General features: G+C 53.7%; 1 protein-coding gene across 5 annotated transcripts in view; it reads right to left on the reverse strand.

The window, feature by feature from the left end:
- TTC7A (tetratricopeptide repeat domain 7A) overlaps window positions 1–22,766 on the reverse strand; it is a 159,799-nt gene that overhangs the window by 41,468 nt on the left and 95,565 nt on the right. For all 5 annotated transcript variants that reach the window (XM_058428372.1, XM_058428371.1, XM_032176893.2 and 2 more), the window contains exons 11-15: window positions 21,121–21,225; window positions 10,550–10,667; window positions 9,059–9,116; window positions 8,164–8,236; window positions 3,130–3,290 (exon numbers count right to left, since the gene is read on the reverse strand). In XM_058428372.1, the coding sequence (XP_058284355.1) occupies window positions 3,130–3,290; window positions 8,164–8,236; window positions 9,059–9,116; window positions 10,550–10,667; window positions 21,121–21,225 (515 nt within the window). The remainder of the gene's footprint in view (window positions 1–3,129; window positions 3,291–8,163; window positions 8,237–9,058; window positions 9,117–10,549; window positions 10,668–21,120; window positions 21,226–22,766) is intronic.

The raw sequence follows: 22,766 nt of genomic DNA on the forward strand, positions 1-22,766 counted from the left end.
TGGTGCGGCCCCTAGGCCCCACCCTCCACAGCTCCTGAAGCCCTTGCAGACGCTCTGTGATGTCTGCATGGGTGAGCTGTTCCCACGGCAGAGGTTCCTGCCTGCAGACACTGCTCTCCAGGAAGCTCCTTGCAAGCCTTGGGGAAGCACCCGAGACAGGGGCACAGTTACCCTGCACACTGACAAACAGCACAGTCTGCACCAGGGCTTCTCAACCTTTTTTGAAGTCGGGCTCCCTTTGAGAATCTGCTGAAAGCCATTTCCATGGACTCAGGCTCACATGCACAAAATGTCATAGTTCAGGTCCGGGGGTTCTTGGAGACCCAGATGTCCACCCTTAGGCCTCCTGGGGGCAGTCACCAACCTCAAGGCAGCCCCTGACCAACTGCACTGTCAGTGAGTGGAGCACTTCCTGGGGAAGGAGTCAGCACCTGAGTAAGCGTGGGAGGAAGGGAAGGGTGGAAAGTGTGCGTGTCGAGGCAGGGCAGCAGAGGGGGCACACACACTGCCTGCAGGGAGAGGGACAGTTTCCTAGCCCAGTCCAAGAGCCTGGGAAGATGAAGGCAGGAGGCACCCCTTGGATGAGAGTCAAGGAAGCTGATGCGGAGCCACGAGTGGGTCCCCCACACTGGGCAGACCCCATTTTCTGCCACACCTCACACAGCCTGGGCTGCAGCCAGATTTCCAAAAAAGGGAGCTAGCCTCCACACAGCAGGCCAGGGGAGCTGCTTTAGCTTGGCAGAAAGCAATCAGCTCAGAAGTCAGCAAGAGATGCTGAGTGGTGAGATGCCTGGTGCTGGGATGGAGGGGCCCCCTCAGCTGGGACTGGGCAGGTACGAATCACCTTCTTGGCTCCATCAGAGCAGCAGTGCTCCTGCCTGCATCACAGTCTCAGTTTCCAAGGAAGATTTCATTAGGAAATTCTGACGCCGAGCTGAGCCAGGCCTCTTGCTTCTCCTGTGCTCCACAGACCCAGGGTGGACAAAGAGCCCTTTCCTTTCCCCAGCCTAGGATTCTAAATCTTTCTGCTTGGCCATTTCAGTTTCCGATAAGGCCTAACTGAAGTGTAAACACACACAGGCACGCAGGCCAGCGGTAGTGGGTCGGACCCTGCCAGAGACGTGTGAGGATGGAGCTGGGATCAAAGCAAGGTTACTGGCACTAGGAGTGGGGAAGCTACATCTTTTGTGCATTTTCATTAAAAATAAAATGTTCTTACCTTATATTACTGTATTGTACTTGGGATTAACAAGGCAAGGCAACTAATTCCTTGTCCACACAGTTTTCTCTGTGTTAGGATTTCCTAAGCTACCCGCCTTTGGGGGTGAAGTGACTGGAATTTTAGTAGTCTCTCTTTTTTTTTTTGAGACCGAGTCTCGTTCTGTCGCCCAGGTTGGAGTGCAGTGGCGCAATCTCGGCTCACTGCAACCCCTGCCTCCCAGATTCAAGTGATTATCCTGCCTCAGCCTCCCGAGTAGCTGGGATTACAGGCACCTGCCATCACGCCCGGCTAATTTTTGTATTTTTATTAGAGATAGGGTTTCACCATGTTGGCCAGGCTGGTCTTGAACTCCTGACCTCAGGTGATGCATCCACCTCGGCCTCCCAAAGTGCTGGGATTACAGGCGTGAGCCACTGCGCCTGGCCTTTAGTAGTCTCTTAAATGCTGCTGGGGCAAGGCTCAGAATCACGGCCAGCCACGAACACAAAAGAAAGGCTGTCGGCCACACACTCTGCTTACACCTGGCTGTGAGCAGTGGGGACCTGCCTAGGCCAGGATGGAGGGTGAACAGGCGGGACAGGGGTCAGTGTGGACTAGGGCAAGCAGGGCAAGGCTCAGGGGTCTTGGGGCTGCAGACCAGGCTGACCAGCAGGATGAACACCCGTCCTTGGCCTTGGTCACCGGGGCTCCCCTCTTCAGGGAGGCACATTATGGGGTTTATATTTAGGAAACACTGCCACTCCCAAAGCACCTTTCTTTAGCTTTGGGGAGGAGGAAGCCATCAACAGCAGTGCTCAGCACACTGGCAAAGGCCACAAGCAGAATTATCTGCTGTCATCTGAAGGAGGCCAAGGGTGCAGGAAAACCTGAACCCCCCCCTGCGGTCAGCCCTGCCTCTGATGGGCTGGGGATGGACAGAGCTGAAAGCCCAGTGATGGGAAACTCCCTAGGCTGGGACCACTGAAGCTTCCCTTCATCACCCAGCAATTTTTTCCTAATCCTTTGTGAACCTATTTACACAGCGTGAGTCACCTATCAGGACAGCCAGGACTCTAGCTTCTTCCTTGCTGTCTGCAGGGAGACAGCCTTGGGCTGGTTCTAAATCGCCTTCCTTCAGGCCCCAAGGTGGAACAGGGGGAGGTGGGTTACTTAGGCGTCCCTCATCTGGGATCACAGGATTCTGAGAAACAAAGCCTGTTACACTCAGTGTCACCTGCCCTTAGGGGCAGAAGGCAGAAATCAAAAGATGACTCCCCCTAGCTCCCCTGACAGAGCAACACATCCTCTCACCTCAGCTGGCCCAGCATGGCCTTGTTCCCAGTTGTCCTGGCTGGGTGGCAGCAGGTCCTCTGTGTCCTACCACCACTTAGGCCAAGTGCAACTTAAACCCTGCTCCAAGAAGTGGGGCATCTGGCTGATGCAGTAAATGAGGGAGGTGGGGAGGTATGAAGGAACAGGACCACCTTGGAGGGCCATAACCCCTGTCTCCAGCTGCCAGCCTAGCTCACGTTAGAATCCCATCCTTGGCTGACTGTGTCAGGGCTATGATTAACTTACACAAGTTAGTGTCATCCTGAGGCTCATGCAGAGCCCAGGGCAGGCAGAAGCAGCCCAAACACATGCATTCAAGCAGTGTTCCTTGTGGCCCATGCAGACCCCACCTTGTGGGGGCTGAGGAGCAGCATGTGTACCCCATTACCCACCAGGCACCTTCTGGTGCAGAGCACCACAGCTGTCTGCTGACCCCACCTACCCTCACCCCCCTGTCTCTCCACCAGGGATTGTGCATGCAGCAGGTGCTTACTCCATGTGTGTTGGCTGGTACCATGGCAGGGCAGGTGTGCATGGGCACCTGCTGCAGAGGCTAGCCAGCTCCCTCACTGCCAGAGTGTTCCCAGGGCACTCACTTGAAGTTCTCAGGGTGCTCGGTGATGGCCATGTTGACAACATCTAGGGCATGCTGGTGGTGCTTCTGGGCGGAGAAGAGCAGTGCCAGCAGGTGGAGGGCCTGGGCATCATCCTTGCATACCTTCAGGGCTTCCTGCAGCTGCTCCATGGCACTGGAGATCTGTTGAAGGAACCCACCAGCTTAGCCTTCCACAGGCACATGCTGCCCTGGGACTCAGGAGCCAGGTGCCAGTCAACAAGGGCACTCACACTCAACTCAAGGGAGCCTCAGGCACTGGGGGCAGGGATGCTGCTGTGAGAAAACACCTGCCCCAGATGGCCTGGTGAGGAGGGGTCTGCTGTCACACTCAGGAATAAAGAGAAGCAGGTTTGTGGTGTGGCACAAAGGACCATGGCAGCCACCAGGAAGCACTTCCTAAATGGGAGGGGTGGGAGCCACAGGGTGAGGCAGCCACGTGTGGAAACCTCACCCTGGAGTTCTGCTGATGTGTCAGGAGACCCTGCCTTCTAGGAGGAGATGAAGAAAATGGGGTGCTCCAGGTAGGGGGTGCAGCTTGACCACAGGAAGGGAAGTGTGCAGAGGCAAGTGCCTAGAAGATGGGGAGACTGGCCTCTAATGTGGGCACAGTGGGAATCTGGGACTAGAATCCAAATTCTAGTCTTGTGTTTTGTTTTCAGTTCAACAAATATTTATTAAGCCTGGTTCTGGACAGATGGGATGAGGCCAGATTATGCAGGGTCAGGAAAGCCACACCCGAAGGGGTCTGGATTTGGATGTGGCCTCAGGAAAGCCTTTCCTTCCATGTGGTGGGGAGACCAGAGGTCACTATGGGTCCCAATTTTCACTGGCTTGAGTTTGCTGCCTCCCTTCTTGGAGCACTGCATGAAAGAGGGCAGGCCTCAGCTGCTCCAGTAGCCAAGTCAGTGAGCCCAGGAGGGGCTGGTGCAATGGAAAGGCACCTTCTACGGCTCCCGCCAACCCTGTAGGCAGGACTCCAACGTTCTACTGGATCTGGCTGCAGAGAGCACGGGTGATTTGCAGCTGTGGCCAGGGCCCCACCTGCAAGTGGTAACAGGGTCATGGGGTCAGTCGGTGCCCCAGCACATCCTATGGGGACTATTTCAGGGCTGAGACCACACACTTGCTTGGCTGCCTGCCACCTTGCCAGGATGGGTCTCTGCCCATAGCTGGACTTATGGGAGGATATGGAAGGTTCAAGGAGCCCTTTCCTGAAGAGACCATTCTCAGCACAACACAACGCCCCCAGGATGGGTCCCAAGAGTCCCCTGGATGCAAGAGACACCCGAGGCCCCTCTCCTTGCCTCCGATTCTACCTCCCCAGACCCATCTACATTCAGCTGTGGAGGTTACTACCTTTAGAGAAAAAGCTCCCCGCCCCATGGGCCCTGGCCTGCGCACTCCTGACAGGGTCTGGGGAGTGTTTCCACAAGCATTAAGGAGAAGAAAGAATTGTGGCAGTTACCAACATAAACTCTCTTCTTCAAAAGAGGCTGGCCAGTCCTGGTCACTGCAGCAGCCCCTTACGCAGTCCCATGTGACCTGTGAGGTGGCCCGCTGCCCCCCTTATGTCATCTCCTCATTCTTTACAAAACACCCCAGAGACCCTGGCCCGTGCACCCTGCTGGGCACCCCTGCACCATGCCCTGCCTGGGGCAGCCCCCATCTGCTGCCTGTCATCTGAGCTGATTGATCCTGCTCGTTTTGGCCAGTGGAGGGGTCCTATATTTGGGAATACACAAGAGCTGGGTTCTAGAGTTGGCGCTGCCACTCACTCGCCTTTGTCCCTCATTCTCTCTGAATTCAGTTCCCTAATCTGCAAATTAGGCATATGCTTTTCCATAGAAGGGTTCAAAGAGCTAATGTACGTGCAAAAACGCTATCTTCTATCCCTACCATTCTTTTCACACAGCAGAGCAAGTTGGCAGCAGAGCGAGTTAGCAGCAGAGCAGGCGCTCCCAGGTGGGGGTCCTGACTCCAGGCCAAGTGCTCTTGTGTGAGCTATGCAGGCTGCTAAGCCTGTGTTTGGTGAGTGACGGGCCTGGCCTCAAAGCTGTCACAGGTCAAGGCCAGCCCTCCTTGTGCTGTGGGTCCAGGGGCATGGCAGGGCCCAGCTGGCCATCTCCTCCTCATCCCTGATTCCTAGCACCTCCAACCTGGCCTGATTCCCCAGGATGCAGGGAATCCTCTCCCCCACACACTGCTGCTTCACTGAGCAGTGCCCTTAACTTGAGGTTCTGCACCCTGTAGAAAGGCTGTGACCAGGTCTGCAGAGAGAGGGTTGGGAGAGAAACTTGCAGCAGGCTGGAGGGTGGAGGGCCGGGAAGGCCTGGCCCTGGGATAAAGAATCTGCCAGCTACATACCCAGGGCTGATGAGGCCCTCCCCTCTGAACAGTTCACACGGTGATGTGGAAAGAATCTGATGTGTGGCTGACAGATAAACACCCTCTCCTGCTCAGAGGCTCTGGGGTGAGGTTGGGGTGTGGCTCCCGGCTCTGCCACTTCCCAAGCTGGCACCTTAGGGCAAGAGGACTCACCTCTCTGAGCTGCAGTTTCGCTGCTACAAAATGAGGATAATGGTTAAACCTATTTCAGTGTCCATGAAGATGAGACACTATGAAAAATGCCTTGCAAAGTACTGGCGGAACAAACACTTTTGAAGTGTGAGTTTCCCTCTTCAAGCCCCAAAGCCAGAAAACTAACGAATAGGACAGAAGCTTCCTTCCAGCCTGAAGGCACCTGCTGTCAGGGCTGGGAGCTGCGTTAGCTCCTGTGACTCTCTCCATGTCAGGGTTCCATCCCTGCAGGAACCCCATGAGTCTCTTTTTAAGAGTCCTGCTCCTTGCCAAACCTCAGACACAGCCTTCCGCCCTTCTCGTGGGGCCTTGGGTCCCCAGTCTGCCTGGCTTCTGTGTTGGCCTCCAGCCTGGCCTCTGTGCAGGCTGTGGGCACCAGTGCCAGGCCCGGAGTTCTCCCCTGGGCACCTTACTTTGTGGATAGGTCAAGGAGCATACGAGGAGGACACTAAGATCAGTGGGGCCACTGGTTCAGCCTGTCGGTGGCCCTAAGGCTGCTCCTGTGCTGGTGACTCTACTAGAGCAGACCCAATCATCCTGGGCTACAAATCCAAATCCACAGCCATCACTGTGCCGGCCAGCCAGACATGCTCTTGGCAAGATGGGCTGGCTGGGGGCTCAGAGACCCAGGCAGGCTAGGACTCTAGCTTACAGTCCATTCAGGGAGTTCTCGAGTTCTCAACTCCCTGAGGCTGCCAAAATGAGGTCTCCAAAGAAACTGGGCACTAGGCTCCACTGGCTCTACTGGCCTGGCCCGCCATCTCTCTAGAAGGATGGATGCTATTCATCAGAGAGGGATGAATAACTGAACAGGTTAAAAAATGCATCACCAAAGGTTTATCATTCCCTTGATTAGCAAGAAAAGCACTGGTTCTTTTACAGGGAACTAAAAATAAAGTTGGTGTTCCTGGGAGGGGAGGGATGCTCCTGCAGGGGCACAGAGGTGCCCCGTGCCTGTCCAGGACCTGGGGTGAGGAGTGAGGAGTGGGGACAGGGTGGGGACGCAGCCCAGAAGTGGAGGAGGATGGAGGGAGTCACAGGTGGAGGGGCAGTGCAAGAGGAAGGGAGTGAAGCCACCAATGACAGTGGAAACAACAGCCGGAATGACATCAGGGCCGTTGGGGGAGAAAACAGTTGAGACAGAAGGACCTGGAGCGGGAGACAGAATGCCTCAGAAACAGAGTGACAATTCAGGTCAGGTCAGGACAGACACAGGTGCTGGGACAAGGGTCTAAGCACGGGGTGAGAGGGAAGGGGTCCCAGCAATGAGAGTAACTGTGATGAGAGGAGGAGCCAGGCTGACGCAGGGCAGAGCCTGGCTTGCCCCAGAGGCAGGAGAAATGCAGCTAGCCGAGGTGACCATAAGACCAAACCCCAGCATGCTCTCAGGGCCGCATCTCCAAAAGGGTCAGGGGAGCGGGGTACCTAGACCCCGTGGGCTGTGGATCAGAGAGGCCTGGGTTCTATGCTGGCTCGGCCTCCGTGGTGTCCTCCGGTAAAAAATGGGATTGCTGTGGCCCGTTCCTCAGAAGGTAGGGCTTCCCCAGGCTGGTATGGGGGACACAGCAGCACCCCCAGCAGGCGGGGCTGCCCTCTACCTGACAGCAAGTACATGGGCTTCTGCGGGCTTCCCTCCACCAGCCTGGAGCTCAGCCCATTTCCTGGGTGGTGCAGGCCAGGAGAGCTGCACTGTGGGAGCCAAAGGCTTGTCTGCAATCCCTGGGCAGTCAGGTGGGGGCGTCGGCAGGCATCAGGGTCAAGCCACCTGAGAGGTCCTGTTTTGGAGGCTGTGTGTGTGTCCAGAGCACCAGCCTGCAGGCTGAGGCACCACAGGAAAGTAAAGGAGGCTCTGAAGGACCTGAGGTGGGGAGTCCTGGACACACCAGCATTCTCTCAGCACGCTTGGGGAAAAGGTGGGTCTGCCTGCAGAGTCATGGTGGAGGTGGTCCTGGGGCTAAGGTAGTCAGCAGACACGAGGCCCCTATGGGACCCCAGAGGCCAAGGCCTGATGGTGGTGTCCATACAGTGAAGGAGTAGCTTGGGGGTCACAGAAAAAGCCCATCCTGCAACAGCTCCATGAGCCCGCCCATCACTCTATCCCCAAGACTCTTGGGGAAAAGTCAGTGGAAGGCAAGGACACAAACAAATGAGTGACAGGTGGTCACTCATCAACATCTCAGTCCACTGAAATGTTGTAGGGGGAGTGAGGGCAGAGAACATGCCCTTCCTGTGTACCTGCCATGGCTTTACCCACATTACCTGACCTCGTCCTTACTGGGCCTCTCTGATGAGGGCTCAGAGGGCTTACATGACAGATAAGGAAACAAACTCAGGGAGGCGAAGTCACTTGCAGAGGGTCACACAGCTAGTAAGCTGGGTTTCCAGGAGAAGATCAGCAGCTCCCGGGGACCCGGGGGTTAGAACAGGGACAACCCACCTGTCGGACGAGGGCCAGCTGCAGTGAGACATAGAGGATGACCTGGGGGTCACTGGGCGCCAGCTGCTGAGCCCTGTATGGGGAGAGGGAGTGACAAGTCAGGCACCAGGGGTTGAGTGACCAACGTGTGACTCGGGCCTCCAGCATGCCAGCCCTGTGCTGGGCGCTATAAGGCAATACCCTGGGGGATTCTGCCAGGCTCTGCCTCAGAGGGGCATCCAGCTGGCAGATGAAGACCAAGGAAGGTGGCCCACAGGCAGTCCAAGGCGGGGACGGTGGGCCCGAGGGGGCTGGCACTCGCTGAGGTAGGGGCCATCTGGGAGGGCAGCCCTGGGGTGACAGACCCCAAAGAAGAAAGACGATGGGATGAATATACATCCCATGGGCAGAGAGGGAGTGACAAGTCAGGCACCAGGGCAGAGAAGCTAGCCTCGCTGCTCTGAGCATCTGCCAGGAAATCCCTGTAGGGGCTGGGAATGGTGGGGGGGGGGGGGGGGTTTAGTCGGAGGGGTGGCTGGGGAGGAGCTAGAAGGAGGTGAATGCCATTTTTGAGCCCCTGTTACATACAGGATACTGTGCAAGGTGCTTTTTCTGCTTTATCTTCTGTAATTACTACAACAGCAATGGGTTATTATACCCATTTTAGACCCCTGAGCCCTGGGAGAGCAGGAACCGAGACTGGTGGCTGCTGGAGCCCCCCCAGAGCTGAGGGCAGGGCTCGGCTGCCTGCCCAACCCCAAATGCCTATCCCTGCTTGCTGTGTGCAGTTTCCACATCTGTAAAATGGAGACAGAAATGTTTGTTCTGCCCACATCAGAAGGTCTGATGAGGTAAAGCTTGTGAATGTGCCACCAAAGGCAAGAGGGGCCTCTGCTACAGGTGGGAGCCTCCTCACCTCTCCAGCGTCTGCAGTGCCTTCCGGTGCAATTCATCTTGCTTGGACTTCAGGGTGGCTGCAGGGCACAGGACAGAAACTGAGCCATCAGGGGTCACTGAAGGGTGCCGGCCCAGCCCTGCACCATCCTCAAAGCACACAGCTCTGCAGACAAAGGCCCCACCAGGGTCCCATCTGGCAAACTTCAAACTCCAGCAGCCTGGGCCAATGCCCTGGCTTCTAGCACATTCCTTGGCATGCCAGTTGCTTCTACTGCATTGCCTTCTCCACTGCCTGAACCACCTTAACCCTTTCAAAGGCCGATGCCTACAAGCATTCCACGACATGGGCATCCCACCCAGGAGGCCCAAGCCTTGAGAGAGGGGCCACCACCTCTGCCTGGCCGCATACCTTCCTAGGCTTCCTAACCCACTAGGAAGTTTGAACCCAAACCAGGCACCCTTCTGGTAAACTGCATCCCATTTAAAATGCAGCAGGGCAGGTGTTCTTAGCCTTGGCTGCGCACTTAACTAACTACCCAGGAAGCTTTAACATGATTGCATACAGGCCCCTCCCAAACCAGATCAGAATCCCACTGGCGAGGACCAAGCATTGGCCGTTGTCAGAGCTCCCCAGATTCGAAAGCTTAGAAAGCAACTGCTATTTGTAGAGTTAAAGGGACAAGGAGGGTGTCTTGCTCAAAGTAGACTTTGACAAAGGGGCTGATGACTCCCTCACTTGATCAGCATGTGCAGACCCAGGGGTTCCTTATGCAGGGCTCATTTATGCCTGATGTCGCCATGACTGCCGCTCCCAGCAACTGGTGTTTGGGGGAGGTGGGCATGGGCTGATTACTATTCTGAGTTTGGTCTGGGTGGCAGCCCGTCACTCCCCATCCCTCAAGCTACAAGGAGATGAAAGTAGGTGGCTGCCTGATAGACGGGGTAAGACACATGGCTGAGCTGGCAGGGTTGGCAAGAGAAGGCCAGGTGTGGGGCAGGAAGGAGCAGAATCCATTAGCCAAGCACAAGTAGTTACTAAGCACCTGCTGTGTACCCAGCCCTATGCCACATATTGAGGGGGATTTAAAAGGCTCCAGAAGATCATAGCAGTGCTGAGGTTAAAGGCAGGCCTATGAGAACCAGAATGGAGACATTGTGGGGTGGAGGGCTGATGGCGTATTACAGACAGGAAGCAAGAGTTCCACAGAGAAGATCAGCATGGGCTTTGCTGGAGCTGCGGCTGGGCCTTGAGGCCCATGAAGAGGGGAGAGGAAGGCATGTTTGAGGGTGGCGACAGTCTGGGCAAAACAGTGGAAATGGGTCTGAGGGGCGTGTGTGTGTGTATGCATGTGTGTATGTGTGAACACATGGGCATCTGTCCCAGAGGAGTGCATGGTGTCTATGGAGGCATGGCCTGAGGGGAGGGGCGCTGGTAGGACAAGATGCCTCTGAGGCAGTTAGGAAGCCTGAGCCATCCCCAAACAGAGGCCTCCTGGGGCCTGGCACTCACCGTCGGTGGCCTGCAGGCTATAGGTGAGACCCAGAGCCAGGTAGCCCTTGGGGAGGAACTCCCCGGCTTCCTCTCCGAGGCTGATCACCATCATGGCAAAGCGCTCTGCTTCCTCCAGCTGCAAAGAGGAGAGACAGAGGTCATGGGGGTGGGGTTGGAGTTTCCTCTACCAGTGAGTGACTCCCTGGACCTGTTCCCGAAACAGAAGCCTTGTGCTCAAGGTCACAGGGCCTTACTCTCACAGGGAGGAGCTTCCCTTGCCCCAGAGATCCCAGCTCCCCAAAGCTTGTTCTGCTGAGAGCATGAACCCAAGACCAGGCCAGTTTGGGCCAGCTCCTTTCCTCCCATGGCCTCTGTAGGGGCCTGTGTCTGTGCCTGTCCTGCTCGGCACACAGAGGGGAAGCCAGGGCCGGGGCAGGCAGGGGTCTGTGGCTGGGCCTCAGGAACACATGCCTTGCTGGATGTCCTCAGCCCCATGGAGCAGGCAGGCAGCCACTCTGGCCCCGTCCATGAGCTCGCTCCCTCTCTGAGACAAGGAGCTCAAACTTTCAGGGGAAAAAGGCCTGGGGCTGTTTTTGTCCTGGAAGAAGGAGGGACTGTTCCAGTTGGAAATGGACCAACCGGTATGGGTCACATGTGCACACATCATCACACGACATGCGACACAAAGAGAGGGGCACGCACAAGGTGGGCCTGGGGACACTCTGGGCCCCCATAGGAGTCAGGCCGGTTTAGGGGGCAGGGGACAGCCAGGGGCCTTTGTCATGCCCACTCATGGCACACATGCCTCCAAGAAAGGCCCCCTTCCTCCCATCCAACCCAGGAAATGGCATGCCTGGTGTGGTAGTGTACCCAAGTTCATGTCACTGAAAACGCCAGTTTCCAGAGAGGGCAGGGATGCTTCCTCTGTCACTAAGACTGGCGCTGACCCACAGCAAGCGACTGAATGTCAGTGCCACCCAGACATCAAAGCCCCCAGCCATGGGCATCTCTCCTAGTCAGAGGCTCACAGAGTCAGGAGACCAGAGAATGAGATTCAAACCCAAGGTGGCTTCTGGCCCCAAAGCCAGCGCTGCCCCTGCCTGGCCCTCATCCCTGCTCAGGCCCAACCCGCTAGCAGGAGATGGGCAGCTCTGGGTAACTTGGGGCCTGACCACTGGCCACAGCTAGGAAGAGGGGCAGTGGATTCTCACTCCCTGGAGTTAGGAAGTGAGATCATGAGACAGAGGCTATTAGCCAGGGTGAGCTATGTGCAAACTGAAAGAGCAGAGAGGAGAAAACAACACCAAGGCACAGAGAAGCCAAGGAAGCTGCATGATGGCCTGGAGGGAGACTGTGGGAGAGGCTGTCTGCCCACCATGCCCGACTCAGCTGACCAGAGCAGCCCTCCAGCCACATCGTGGGCGAGCTCAAGCTGCCAGCCTGGGCAGTGGGCTGCTCCCTGATTGCTGGGCTGGCCATTGGAAGGATGAGGGTGTCTGGGGAGCTGGGTTTCTGTCTTCGGCACCAATAGGCCCGAGAACCCAGGGTTCATGGGAGGCCATAGTTGGGGAAACCCCACAGCTGTCTACAGCTCAGCCTCAGCCGGCCAGGTGGACCCAAGGCTATAGATGCTAAGATCTGTCTCCTAGGCCACGTGGCAGCAGGACTCAGGAGGGCTGCTGGGGCCTGAAGCCAGAACCACGTGGTGAGAAGAGCACTGGAAGACAAGCCCCAGACAGGCTCCAGTCCTGGCTCAGCATCTGACAGCTGTGCGGCTTAAAGAACACACTCAGTTTCTGTGTCCCAAGGTTCTCATCTGCAAAATGGCAGGTTGGACCCCCGCTCCTGCCCCCTCCCCACAGCCCTCCACTGAGGTTTTTGTAGCACCAGGCCCTGTGCTAGGCCTGGCTGAGGAGCTGACACAGGAGGCACACACCTGGCAGGACCAGGTGGCCCCTAGTTAAGGCCCCACTGTGTGGTGCTGACGTAGGGCTACTGGAACTCCAAGAGCTTATCAGGTGGCTGTGGTTACCCCAGGAGGCGGCAGAGGTGGAAAACGAGGCAACAAGGGAGGGGAAAGTAAGCAAATAGCACCCTCTTTTCTTCCTAATATACCCCTGGCTGATGAGGTTCATCTCACACACTATCTCAGGCATTATGAGGCTCCACTCAAACAGAAAAAGCTTTCTTATAAACACCAAGCACAAGTTATAAAAAGAATCCAGACACCCGCTGCACTCCATGAATACATACTCTTCCCATGGCCATGTCCTTCTGCTCAGCAAATGCCAGCTTCAGCTCCTGCAACCCATGCAGAGAGGGTGCCAGGAACACGGCTCAGCAAATACTGGCAAAGTATCTGTTCTCCAGTTTATATACATCATATTCTAGATTAAAAGAGCTCATCATCCTTTAGCTTTATAAAGTGAAGACACACATCCTTAGTGTGTCCAACTTGTGATCCACTCTGACTCCGAGATTAGTAGCATTCCTTGTCCAGTACTTGCCAGCATTGTCCACGTAGTTTAAAACCGTCTCTAAGCCTGGTGTCAGCATTTGCCTCAAATCAAAATCCCAAGGCTGAATGTACCATCTCCCTATATGGCCAACATAATTTAATTTCTTTTTATTTTTTAAAATAGAAAATGGTGTCTCACTATGTTGCCCAGGCTGGTCTCGAACTCCTGGGCTCAAGCAATCCTCCTGCCTCGGCCTCCCAAAGTGCTGGGATTACAGGTGTGACACATCACATCCAGCCATAATTTTGATTTCTATTACCATACTACAAGGCAGGCTTTTTGCATGCAGAGTCATAGCAGTGATTAGGAAGGAAAAAAAGTATGATCAATTCTATTAAGTATGACAATATACAATACAATAGCACACAGTATTAATATACATGGGTACTGTAGCTGGCAAAAGGGGAGAATAATGTCACAAGAGTGGAAATCCTAAAGCCCTTGAGAATTTGACTTTGTCACCTCTGTTCTGAGGTACTATAATCCCACCCAACTCCGGAATCAGCCCCACATCCATGAGTAGGTACTTCATGCAAAGAGGCAGGGCAGTCTAGCAGCTAAGAACACAAGCTCTGGGGCCAAACACCCTGGTCCAGATCCTGGGCTGGTCACTTGCTAACCTGGGCAAGTCACTTTGTTTTGTTGTGCTTCCTTCTCTCTTCTGTAAAACGGGGATAACAACAGTGTCTCTCCCTGGATGAGGTGCTAGGAGGGCAGGATGAGATAAGATGGGGCAATGCTCACAGCAGTGCTTAAAAAAAAATTAACTATTATTAATAGTTATTAATAGTTGTAATTTATATATCTATATATTTACATATGTAGACATATAACTGTATATTTCATATATGATATCTACTTTCTTATATGTATATAAGCTTTAATATAATAATATAAGCTTTTTTTTTTTTGAGATTGAGTCTCGCTCTGTATCCCAAGCTGGCGTGCAGTGGCGCAATCTCAGCTCACTGCAACCTTCACCTCTGGGGTTCAAGTGGTTCTCCTGCCTCAGCCTCCCAAGTAACTGGAACTAGAGGCACACACCGCCACACTGGTTAATTTTTTTGTATTTTTAGTAGAGACAGGATTTCACCACGTTGCCCTGGGTGGTCTCGAACTCCTGAGCTCAGGTGATCCACCTGCATTGGCCTCCAAAAGCGTTGGGATTACAGGTGTGAGCCACTGCGCCTGGCCAGCCTTTTTTTTTTTTTTTTTTGAGACGGACTCTCACTCTGTCACCCAGTAGGTTGGAGTACAGTGGTGTCATCTCGGCTCACTGCAACCTCTGCCTCCCAGGTTCAAGTGATTCTTGTGTCTCAGCCTCCTGAGTAGCTGGGATTACCAGTGTGTGCCACCATGCCCGGCTAATTTTTGTATTGTTCGTAGAGATGGGGTTTTGCCATGTTGCCCAGGCTGGTCTTGAACTCCTGACCTCAAGTGATCCACCTGCCTTGGCCTCCCAAAGTGCTGAGATTACAGGAGTGAGCCACTGCACCTAGCCAGGCTCATATGTATATATGTATATATGTATATACATATATATGTATATCAATTATAACTACTCATATATACTAATATATATATATACATATTTTGTATATGTATTATACAATTAGTTTAATCTTCCAGGGTTTTAAAAAAATCTCAGCCTAAGTCTCTGATGGCAAGTGTCATCTGAGTATAGTCCTGGTTCCTCATAGCTATGTGACAAATTGGGAAGTGGCATCAAAGACCCTCTGGAATCCATAGAGTAGACATTACTGCCTGCCTTATGTCTCTCAGCCAGATCCTTAGCCACAGAGAAGGAGTGACTCTACATAAGGATAAGTTGGCACCTCTGCAGCCCTGCACAGTCCACTATGCTGAGCTGGTCGAGCTTTCCATCCCCTATCCAGGGTCCACTCACCCCACTGTGGGTAATACACTGGAGTAGTTCCTATCTTATTCTCTGATAAACTATAGTCTATTTCAAGGTTTTGATTATTTTGTTTTATTTTTGAGATGGGGTCTCGCACTGTAGCCCAGGCTGGAGTGCAGTGGCATGATCATGGCTCACTGCAGCCTTGACCTCCTGAGCTCAAGCAATCCTCCCACCTCAGCCTCCCAAGTAGCTGGGATCACAGGCACACACCATCGCAACAGACTGACTTTTTACCTTTCTATTTTTATTTTTTGTAGAGATGTGGCAGGGTGGGTCTCACTATGTGGTCCAGGCTGGTCTGGAACTCCTGGGCTCAAGCGACCCTTCCCACTTAGCCTCCCAAAATGTTGAGATGGTAGGCATGAGCTACCACCCCAGTCTCAATTTTTTTTTCTTTGAGACAGAGTGTCGCTCTTGTTGCCCAGGCTGGAGTGCAGTGGCATGATATTGACTCACTGCAACCTCCGACTCCTGGGTTGAAGCGATTCTCCTGCCTCAGCCTTCCGAGTCACTGGGATTACAGGTGCCTGCCACCATGCCTGGCTAATTTTTGTTATTTTTAGTAGAGATGGGGTTTTGCCAAGTTAGCTAGGCTGCTCTCGAACTCCTCAGGTGATCCACCCGCCTCGGCCTCCCAAAGTGCTGGGATTACAGGTGTGAGCCACCTCCCCCGGCCTCAAATTTTTTTTTAAGAGTTCTATTTCACAGCCCAGTAATGGGCTCCACCTGCGATCCGGAAACATCGCTCTAATCAGATGGCTGCGGACTGGCCCAGCGCCTGCCCTTCTGCTCTACTCCAGACATCTTCTTCCCTGCCCAGCACCTCATGTGCCCTTTCCCGTCTCCAGACACTTCCTCCTTGTGGCCTCCAAGTTAACAGCTGGTGGCTCTGTAGTCCAGGCTGCTGCTTCTGCAGCAAGCTCAGGTTACAGCACCGGGCCCTCCTTGCTCATCAAAATACTTCTAGGGTGAGTTTCCAGAGTTCTCGTCAACTTCCTTCTCCCAATGATACACTGCTCTTGAATGCCTTCTTTATCTAGGGCAGCCATGGAACCTCGCCACTAAAACCCAGGCGAAGATCTTTCCCTGCCTCGTGCTCTGCAATTCTAGAGTGATTAAGGGCCCCCCTGGCATTTTCACAACACCACAGCTACCTGATGGCATCGGTGTTTCACAGCAGAAGGCGCTGAGGCACAGGGAGCTGAGCTGAAGCGACCTATCCAAGGTCACCTGTCTAGGAAGTAGCAGAACTGTGTTTCCAACCCCAGTCTTCTGATGCTGATTCACAGCCACCCTCTGTAGGGTTTCATTTTTCTCCTCTCTGACCCTTTGGAAAAGGATCCATTGAAGGACATAATGTTTTGATCCTTTGCTTTTGTGTTACATAAGTAAGGAAAAATTTCCTGTGACTTTACAAGTTCCTCTATCTCTCCAGTGTCTCGAATTTGGTCCCTACACAGACTGGCTTCTTGCTCACACACTCTGCTAATGCCCAGGACTGCCTTCCATTTCAAGGGTTACCTCACCTTGCAGTGAGCCAAAGAGGTTTACCCTCGGAATCTTCACCCTCATTCCTCTCTTTCTGGGAACTACAGAAAGTTCATTTCTGAGCCTGCAGAGTTTTTAACAGCACCTCCAGTTTCTCCTTAGTTCCTTCCCACGAGCCCAGAACCTGCTGTTAGCTGCTCTACTGAAAAATCCCCCCTTTTTTTTTCTCCCTGGGAGGAGTAGGCACTCTTTCTAATTTCTACAAGCTGGTGGCAGGAGGGCTGGCATTCTTTCTCCCCTGCCTCATCAACACTTAATCCATCTTCCTGGCTCTGCCCACCCCTGAATTTGAAAAATGAAGTCAAAAACATCAAGGCGCATCCTTTTTGTGTGCCTGCTATTTTTAAGGGGCTATAACAGTGATAGCTACCATTCAGGTACCTGCAGCGTGCTAAGCAGGGGCACTTTTCATGTCATCTCTGATATTCACAGCTACCCTATAACGGCGGACATGATTGTTTCCAGGCCACAGATGAGGAAACTGAGGCACAGACAGGGTAAATTACTCCCTCAAAGTCACACAGCTAGTAAGTGGGAGTACATGGGTAGGCAGAGATTTGAACTCTACCATCTCTGCCTCCAAAGCCTATGCACTTTTCCACTACCCCCTGCTGCCCTCCTCAGGAAGGAGGTGAGAGATGGCATTAGAGACCTTTCCAAAGATGACCATGCCCTGTTTCCATTTTGCAACTCCTCTCCTGTCTGTGTGACACCACACATGCATAGCCTATCCTCTTTGCCTCCTGTAAAGATTTCAACTTTTTAAGTTAAATGAATTTTAAATAATTGGAGGGATACAAAAAAAATATTGACATCTCTCTTTCCTTCCGCTGCAAAAATAGGGACCCTGGCAGGAGGCTGGGCATGCCAAGGCAATGCAGGCCTCTCTGATTTCAGTGCTGGCGTCACTGAGTCAGAGCCTGGGAAGCCCTCCCTCACCAAGGGGAGCTTCAGGCTAAGCCCCAGGGTCAGTGCTCTCCCATTCCAAACCCAACCCTGCTCAGCTACTCCCACCCTGGTGCAAACCCCCGAATCAGCCAGCCAGCATGTGACCATGCACGTCCCTCTGCCTGCCACAGTCCCCAAGAGACAACTTTGCTCTCAGACCCAGACCCAGTATGGGGTGTCCAACAGTGGCTCTGGGCATGAGGACAGGACATGGGAACAGCAGGTGCTCCGCCTCTGGGCACATGGCCACCCAGTCCAACTTCACCCAGCACAACTCGTTTTTCAAATGTCCTAGTTTCAGCCTCCCTTTCTGCAACCTAGGCCAAATTGTCCATCCCCAGATTTCCGTCCCCTGCTCATGGGGCTTGGCTGGGCCTGCTGGGGGCTGACATGAGCCAGAATAACTGCGAAGGCAGGAGACGAAAGGGGTGTGAGCTGCCTTTTGGGATCCGTGCCCTGTCTCATGCACGAACACCCCCTGCCTGCCAGGCAGACCCATTCTTTTCACCGTGGGCCTCGGGAACAGAGAGTACAGGGCTGACCCACTCTGGGCCTCCCTGTAGAACTAGGGATGGCGAGGCAGGAACCCAGCAGAAGGATGGGGCCAGTTTCCAGTCCTTGAGAAAAAGGGGCTCAAACACGAAATTTGTGGGGAGCTTGTTGCCTCCCTTCTCAGAATCCTTGGATACCCCACAGCCTGCTCTCTTTACAGTGCCACCTAGGGAGCAAGAATTAGCTGCAGAGTGCTGGGAGAACCCCCAAACCAAATACAGATCCCTCATCTGGTCCCTTCCTGGCAGGTTGGGATGTGTGTCGCTTGGTCAGTTACTAGTATAGCACCTACTACACGTAGGCTTCCTGTTGGGGAGAGGGGGTCAGAGTGCAAGACATGGCAAGTGAGCAAGTTCCCCATCTAGTTGGGAAGTCATGCACCACAAAAGACGGAATTGCACTGCCAAGTGAACGTGTCCATCGGCAAGAAGGATCCATTCAGCGAGCACCAGGCACTGAACCCTGGGCTGGGGTTTCAAAGAAGAGACAGATAATTCCTGCACTCAAGAATCACAGATGATCACAATGTGACGTGATCTGTATCTAAGACAGGTAGGAGGTGCAGGGGGTGAAGCTTCCAGATCAGGGAAGGTTGCCAGGAGCCCATCCCTGGGCCACCCATGGGACATCACTCTGGCCTAGGCCTGATTGTAACCCTGGCTCAAACTAGCCCCTAAACCCAAATATGCTGCTCAGCTGAAGTTAAACAGCTCACCCTTCTCGATTCTGATGACAAGTCTGCATGTTTAAGTTTCCTTTCGGGCTTTTCTATTTATGTTGTCATTGATTACTTTGCTCCTAACTCATCTGATTTCAATTTGGACTGATTTGATCCTAATTTTATTACCATGTAATCTGAATGCACATAATTACTGTAATTATGCTGCTGAGGGAAACAGCTCCTGCATGGTGGGAAGACCTAAATTTAGGGCTTCCTGGCAAGGGCGGCCGTTGGCTGGGTGGACCCACAGCTACCTCAGAGCTGGCAGCCTTGAGGGGCACAGATGCCCTCCCCCGCTACACCCCCTCAGAGATGGGTATTTTGGGTTTCATCTCAGAGATGAGCTTGAGGTCCCTCTCAGAAGCCCTAGGAGCAAGCAGCGGCCTGAGTTGGGGTTGGGGAGCCCACCTGCTCTGCACACTCTGGCTCGTATCTCCACCCTCTGCTGCACGTGCTCAGCACCCGTGGGCCACCTGCATCTAAAGTGCTTGCTCACAAGGTCGCCCTACCTCTGGGTGCCAATTGTCTTCCCCAAAAGACCTGGGAACCAAGAGTTCCCTGATACTCATGAGGCGGGGGAAAGCAAGCTGTGATGGAAGGGCCTGGCTTTGGCCCTCCTGTATCCTCCCTTGCCCTCTGAGTCCAGTCTGAGGCTGTCTCCTCCATGATGCCTCCCTGACCTGTCCAGCCCTCTCCCTACTTGGTCATTGATGTCCCACCCGAGGAGGAGACTTACTGTTTCCATTTTACAGATGAGAAAACTGAGGCACAGTGAGGTTAGCTGCCTTACTCTAGGGTATCCAGTGGGTGGGCAATGAAACTCTTAACTACCTCATTACACTGCTCCTTCCAAAGCCCAGAACCCATTACAGGATTGATCTCACGTAATTCTCCCCAGCCTAAATGACAGCATAAAGAACACGATGCCACACTTTCCCTTCCTCCTGATCAGCCACAGAGGGGATGGGGCACTTCAGACACAGGGATCTGAGAACCAGGTGGAAAAGGGGAAAGGTGCTCTTTTCACCCAGCCTCTCTGTGCTTGGGAGGACTGACTCCCTGGAGCAGAGAGAAGGCGAGCCCTGCTGCGATGACAAGGTGGGGACCCAGCAGAGGGATGGGGCCAGTTTCCAATCCTAGGGAAGAAAGGTTGGAACATGGAATTTGTGGAAAGCTCATTGCTTCCCTCCTCAGAATCCATGATTTGTTTGTGTACAGGAGGGAAAGTGGCAAGAAGAGTTGTAAAGGCTGCTAATTATGAAGCTTCTGCTGTATGCACCCAGAGCCTGGCCCCCACTGCCTTAGAACAAGCTGGGCACACAATGGTGAGGGGGTGGCCGAAGGTGTCAGGCCAACAGGAAGACAGGGAGGCCATCTCCAGGGGAAGTGCCCACTTTAGGAGACCCTGGGCCCAGAGATCAGATGAAGGAACTGGGGAGATGTGGGTGGGGAAGGGCCTGATATCCATCATGTGGGAGGGAGGATGCACTTGCTCTGTGTTGCTTGAGAGGGTAGAAATAGGAGGCTGACATCAGCAAGCTGATTGGGACTGAAGAAAGCAAAGATTATCCAGAAGTGGGCCCCCAGTTGGAAGAGATACCTGCTCAGAGGCCCCATTGCTGGGGCCCAGTGCCGTGGCCCAAGAGCCCCCATAGGCCTGGAGCAGCATCTGAGCAGACCCAGGGCAGGAGGACTACAGCAAGGCAGGGGACCTGGGCTCCTGGCACTGTTCTCCTTCACTACTCCAAGCTGCTGATCTTATGGGGGTCTTCAGGAGCCTGCAACCCCCAACTGGGGGTTAAAGGCCTCCAACTGGGGAGAGGGCACACCTGGAGCCATAGCCTCCTAACAGTTCAGCTGCTTCTGCAGAGAGCAGTAAGATGGCAGCGGAGCACAGGGCAGGGCCCTGGAGGGCTGGAGCCAAGAGGAAGGAGAGGGGCTGACGGAAAAGACCAACTTCCCATTCCGCCAAGAGCAACTCTGCCCCCAGAATCGTGCCTTGCAGGCCCTTGCAGATTGGATGCCAAGGTCATCTGAAGCCTCAGAAATGATGGGGCTGGTCCAGGTAACTCAAGGTCTTACCTACTACTCTGCTGCTGGGCAGGTGGGGGGCACCTCTACTTTCTTATGTTTCACTCACTGGAGGCCACAGTTCAAGGCTGAACCGCCAAACCAGGCACCATCCTGAGTCAGTGGACCCTGCCATTGGAGGCTGGCAGCTCCTCAGAGACTTTCTCCCTGCCCAGGCCCATCTGCCTGGTAGCTCCCATCCTCTCCACCTTCCGCATGCACCCTCACATACATGCCAAGACGTGCACAGCCAGCTGCTGCCACCCTCCCCACAGAGGGCCTCTGGGCCCTGCCCTCACAGCTCACTCACCCAGTGAAGGGACCCGATGCAGACCTTCGCGGCCATCAGGGGCACGGTGGGGTCCGAGGGCCGCAACTTCACACACTCCCGCAGCAGGGACACAGCGTAGGCTGACTGCAGAAAAAAGAGCAGGAAACACTGTCACTCACAGCCCTGGATCTCAAGGGCGAGCTCCCCAAACAACCAAGCCTTGCTCTGTATCCCTTTGCTCTCAGGAGCCAGGAAGTGGGCCAGGGCAGAAAAGCCTAGGCAGTTGGCAGGCAAATCCCTCCCTGGGCCTCAGTTTCCTCATCTGAAGATTAGAGGCTGTGACCCTTACTCTTTAGGTAACATGATGACAGCTAACATGACAACCAATGGAAGCTCTCCAAAAGGAATTCAAATTTCAAGCACAGAAATTTTAGAGGTAGAAAGGGGCTCTCTAAATGAGGGCTGGGCATGGTGGCTCACGCCTGCAATCCCAACACTTTGGGAGACCGAGGCAGGCGGATCACTTGAGCTCAGGAGTTCGAGACCAGCCTGGCCAACATGGTGAAAGCCCGTCTCTACTAAAAAGACAAAAATTAGCCAGGTGTGGAGGCGTGTGTCCATAGTCCCAACGACTCAGGAGGCTGAGACACGGGAATCGCTTGAACCCAAAAGGTGGAAGATGCAGTGAGCCGAGATTGTGCCACCGCACTCCAGCCTGGGTGACACAGTGAGACTGTGTCTCAAACAAACAAACAAACAAACAAATAAGGACTCTGGAGGCATGGCCAATGGCAGGGGTTGGGGGTCGTATAAAGGCTGGCAGAGAGGAAGGGGAGATGTTCTAAACTGGCAGAGCTGGAGAGAACCTCCAGACAGTAATCTGAGGATCCCCCCAGACTTCAGGGACTCAGACCAGACCTGCTGAGGACGGCCAAGTGTGAAGGAGGGCTGGGGTGGGGGGGCAGCCACAGCCAGACATGAATGTTACCAATAACAGTAATGGGAAGAACAGCAGCGGCAAACACTTATCCAGATCTTGGGATGTGCAGGCATTGTCCTAAGTCTGGGGTTGGCAAAACGCAGTTCACAGGCCAAATCTGGCCCTCTGCCTATTTTTGTAAATAAAGTTTTACTGGAATACAGCCATGTGCATTCATTTACATACTGTATATGGCTGTTTCCCTGATACAGTAGTAGAGTGGAATAGTTGCAAAAAACTGTTGGGCCTGCAGAGTCAACAACATCTACTATCTGACCCTTTATAGAAAAGAGTCTGGAGACCCCTGTTCTAAGTGCATTTTAAATACCAAGTGATTTAATTTTTACAGCAATCTTATGATGTAGATACTCTGATTCTACTTTACAGATGGGAAAACTGAAATGTGGAGAAGTTAGGTAACTTGTTCAAAGCCACACAGCCTATGAATGGCTGAGCTGAGGTTTGAACATAGCCTGGCTCTAACCACTACCCTACACTGCTTCTATGATGACCACCTTGGCCAGAAAGGAGGCCTGTTTCCCTGTGTGCCCCCTCCCCCATCCCCCCCAAAAAAACCACACACACACACACACACACACACACACACACACACACACACACACTCTTTCTGGGCTGGAACCTTTTCTAGGAAACTCAGCAGTAATCCTCCCAGTGTGTACACCCCTGTACCTGTGTGACCTCCAGG

The sequence above is a fragment of the Hylobates moloch genome, unplaced genomic scaffold (genome assembly GCF_009828535.3).
Source record: "Hylobates moloch isolate HMO894 unplaced genomic scaffold, HMol_V3 SCAFFOLD_15, whole genome shotgun sequence".
In the NCBI taxonomy this organism is placed as follows: domain Eukaryota; kingdom Metazoa; phylum Chordata; class Mammalia; order Primates; family Hylobatidae; genus Hylobates; species Hylobates moloch.